Here is a 4566-nt window from a genome sequence, read left to right as displayed (position 1 = left end):
TTATGCATGCTTGTATTTTCGATATTGTCGTTAGATAGGATATGTTGAATCCTGAATTAGTTACATATGCGGTTGAGATAAGGTATAAGATATGCATGTCGTTGGAAAGCTAGCAAAAAATTAAGAACTTTTCATTTAGATATCGAATGGTTTCGATGAACGGATTAGAAGTTATAGTCAACCGAATTTTTGTATTATTATTAAAAATGATTTTTATTATCGTCGTTATTATCGTCGTTATAGTTTTTATCTAATTATTATTATTATTATTATTATTATTATTATTATTATTATTATTATTATTATTATTATTATTATTATTATTATTATTATTATTATTATTATCATCATTACCAATAAAAGGTATTATCATTAAAAATTGTTATTTTTATTATTATTACTATCGTTATTATCGTTAAAGTTATAATTAGTATTACCATTAATATTATCATAATATTTATTAGCATTAGTATTATTATAATTAAAACTAATACTAGTAACACCTAATTATTATGATTACTATTATTATCATTAATATGAACGCGATATAAAAGACGATTAAAAGCTATTAACAAATTGATTAGGAAATAATGAGAATAAGTATCATGATGAAATTAAAGTATTGTAAGATATTAATTTAGATAAAATTATCGTTCTTATTATTTTTATCATTACTATTATTATTAAAATTATCCTTAGTATTAAAACTATCATTTTAATAAAAATTATCATTTTAATAGAAATGTCATTGTTATTATAAAATATCATTATTATTATCATTTTAAATAGAGTTATTATTTTTAATATTAAAAAGTATCGTAAATATTAAAGTTATCATAATTAGAATTATCGTTTTATCTTTTTAGTAAATATAAATATTGATATTTTTATTAATAGAATAATAATAATTATTATTACAAAATTATGCAACTTTTACTTATTATTATTATCAATGTTATTTTATCAAATAAATATGTAATACAAATAATATAATTACCTTAATAAAACCTATCGTAATATTTTTATGATATTAAATGAACTTTATAAATTTTATTACTTAAGATATATAAAAGTATATTTTGATATAAAATTTTATTTATTAATAAATGAATTATATTATTTACTCTAATAAAATCTTTTAAAAATAATTAAAATTATAAAACGACGATATTTAAACTAATCATGTATAAATTTTGGAAATCATTTTTGAGTCAAATTGACTTTTGTTGACTTTTGCATATTAGTCTCGAGCATTAGGATTGTGGTACACTATGATTTGACCTTGATTGTTAGACATATATTGATCAACATATAAATATATATACTTAATATAGGTTCGTGAATCCGAGGCCAACCTTGCACTTGTTCAATGCCATCATATGCATAATTACTACGAAATACAGTATTGTGAGTTTCATTTGCTCCCTTTTTAAATGCTTTTGCAATATATATTTTTGGGGCTGAGAATACATGCGCTTTTATAAATGTTTTACGAAATAGACACAAGTAATCGAAACTACATTATATGGTTGAATGATCGAAGCCGAATATGCCCCTTTTGCTTGGTAGCCTAAGAATTAGTAAACCGATCTACTAATTGACGTGAATCCTAAAGATAGATCTATTGAGCCTAACAAACCCATCCAAAGTACCGGATGCTTTAGTACTTCGATGTTGTTTTATCATGTCCGATGGATGTCCCGGAATGATAGGGGATATTCTTATATGCATCTTGTTAATGTCGGTTAGCAGGTGTTCAATCCATATGAATTATTTTTGTCTTTATGCATGGGACGTATATTTATGAGAAATGAAAATAAAAATCTTGTGGTCTATTAAAATGATGAAAATGAATGATTATGATAAACTAATGAATTCACCAACCTTATGGTTGACACTTGAAAGCATGTTTATTCTCAGGTATGAAAGAAATCTTTCGCTGTGCATTTGCTCATATTAGAGATATTACTTAGAGTCATTCATGACATATTTCAAAAGACGTTGCATTCGAGTCGTTGAGTTCATCAAGATTATTATTATTAAGTCAATTATAGTTGGATATATTATGAAATGGTATGCATGCCGTCAACTTTCGATGTAATGAAAGATTGTCTTTTCAAAAACGAATGTAATGTTTATAAAATGTATCATATAAAGGTCAAGTACCTCGTAATGTAACCAAATGTAATGTATTCGTCCAGATGGATTAGGACGGATCGTCTCACAAATATATTACCGGAGACCTTACCTACAAATCATAAGGTAGTTTGTAAAAGGGAAGTGAACAAATATGCATTTCCCAGTTGATATACATGACATCATAAGAACCACTATTGATATATTAAAAAAATTTGTGTAATACTGGGGCTACATAGATGTAGTGGTTTTGGCATACGATCAGGGAGTTGTCACAAACACTCAAACTTTCAATTTCCCCACAACTGTTCAGTCACTTCCTCATCTATGTAGAAACGACGATGAGCGTGCAACAGGGCTGTAATGAAACACTTACTGGGGCTGGACTTATGCACGAGTATAAGAGCAAGGGGAGTGGTGTGCGTCACTTGCCCCGTCCCAGACCTCGTTCCACGTCGCCCCACTCCCCACCCCTTGTTCGATGTTGAGTCCCGGCCCGGTCAGTCGCCCAGGCGACGAACTTGGGTTCCAACTAAAAAAAAAATAAAAAAAATAAATACTCCAACGGATATAATTTGGACCGTTGCAATTTTTTTTATTTTTTATTTCCTTTTGAATGCTATATATACACTACACATATACAAACACAAACACAAACTCAAACACAAAATATCCAATTTACTCAATATATACTCCCACAATCAAATCCAAATTCTATCCTCAAAATAATAATATTTTTTTTTAAAATGAGTAGTTCCGACGAAGAAAGTTTGGTTAACGCAATGAAAAGTATATTTGCCTATCGAAATAACGTGGTAATACGTAGAGAGGTCGAGGAACAAAATGAGGCTCAAAGCTCAAGACGAAAATGTCGCTACATTTATCGTGATCGTGTAGAAGCGCACAATCGTTTGATGAAAGATTATTTTGTTCAAGATCCGAAGTATCCCCCTGAATATTTCAAACGGCGCTATCGAATGTCACAAAGTCTTCTTGAAAAAATAATCGAAGGTATACTTTCTTACTCTACTCGTCCCAATGCACCAAAGTGGTTTACTTATTTTCAACAACGTCCCGATGCACGTGGTGTTCTCGGAGTATCTACTATTTTAAAGGTCACTTCTGCCATTCGTCAACTAGCATACGGTGATTCACCTGATCTATTTGACGAATATTTACAAATGTCAGAGAGAACATCACGTGAGTCTTTGCAATATTTTACAAGATGTATTATAGACTTGTATGGTAATGTATATATGAGAGAACCGACCGAGGACGATATACGTCGGTTGTATCATAAACATGAAGAACTTCACGGCTTTCCTGGAATGCTTGGAAGCATTGATTGTATGCATTGGGCTTGGGGTAAATGTCCAAATGCATGGAAAGGGCATTTCACCCGAGGCGATCACGGTTACCCCACAATCATGTTGGAAGCCGTTGCATCGTATGACAATTGGATTTGGCATGCATATTTTGGAATGGCCGGTTCGAACAATGACTTGAATGTCCTTAATGCATCTCCATTGTTTGATAGTTTACTAACTGACACGACTCCTCAAGTTCCATACGAAATTGGGGACGTTGATTTTGATCGAGGCTACTATCTTGCCGATGGGATTTACCCTTCGTGGGCTTCTTTCGTTAAGGGATTCTCAAGTGTTGTTGACGCAAAAAGGAAATACTTTACAAAGAAACAATCTGCAGCTCGTAAAGACGTTGAGAGGACATTTGGAATTTTGCAAGGTCGTTGGGGTATTTTAAGACAACCAGCTAGGGCATATAGTGTAAACGCAATCAAAAGAATCATGTATGCTTGCATCATATTGCACAACATGATAATTGAAGACAATGGTTTTAACATCGCTGAAAATAAATCTTACTACTTGCCTGTCAACAACCTACAAGGATCAACTTGGTACGAAAGGTGTGATGTATATGCCGAGAAGACAAAAGAGCTGCGTGACAAAGACGAGCATGAGTATCTTCGACATACTCTAGTTTCGCATCTATGGCATAATCGCGATGACCAAGTTGTTAACGAATTGTAACTTTTTAATCGCGATAACGTATTGTTTTTTTTTTTTTAAATTTTTAGGAAATGTAATGTTTTTTTTTTTATTTTAGGAAATGTAATGTTTTTTATTTTATTTTAATGGAAGTTATTTTATTTTTTGTTAATTTTTATAATTATATTTATTTATGTTATATTTAAAATCATAAAAAAAAAAATTAAAAATATAAACTGACATGCCTAACTGACATATGTCACCACTCCCCACTTTTTCTGACTCAGCAAGTCAGGCCTGACATGTCAAGTGACCTCAGTCACCACTCTCAGTGCTCTAAGCTTCATGATTCAAGACCTAACTTAAACAATGTGCAATGAATTACCATATTAACTATTTGACAAAACTTATGAATAGTATC

The 4566-nt window shown here is 30.7% G+C and overlaps 1 protein-coding gene across 1 annotated transcript; it reads left to right on the top strand.

Annotated features, from left to right (window-relative positions):
* Positions 1–2882: 2882 nt before the first annotated feature.
* Positions 2883–4187, top strand: LOC139864030 (protein ALP1-like). Its single transcript, XM_071852619.1, has one exon. It carries the CDS (start codon positions 2883–2885, stop codon positions 4185–4187), a length of 1305 nt encoding a protein of 434 aa, XP_071708720.1.
* Positions 4188–4566: the final 379 nt, after the last annotated feature.

This window comes from Rutidosis leptorrhynchoides, chromosome 8 (genome assembly GCF_046630445.1).
Source record: "Rutidosis leptorrhynchoides isolate AG116_Rl617_1_P2 chromosome 8, CSIRO_AGI_Rlap_v1, whole genome shotgun sequence".
In the NCBI taxonomy this organism is placed as follows: domain Eukaryota; kingdom Viridiplantae; phylum Streptophyta; class Magnoliopsida; order Asterales; family Asteraceae; genus Rutidosis; species Rutidosis leptorrhynchoides.
The sequence above is the reverse complement of the archived record's forward strand: the minus strand, read 5'-3'. Positions and strand labels throughout refer to the sequence as shown.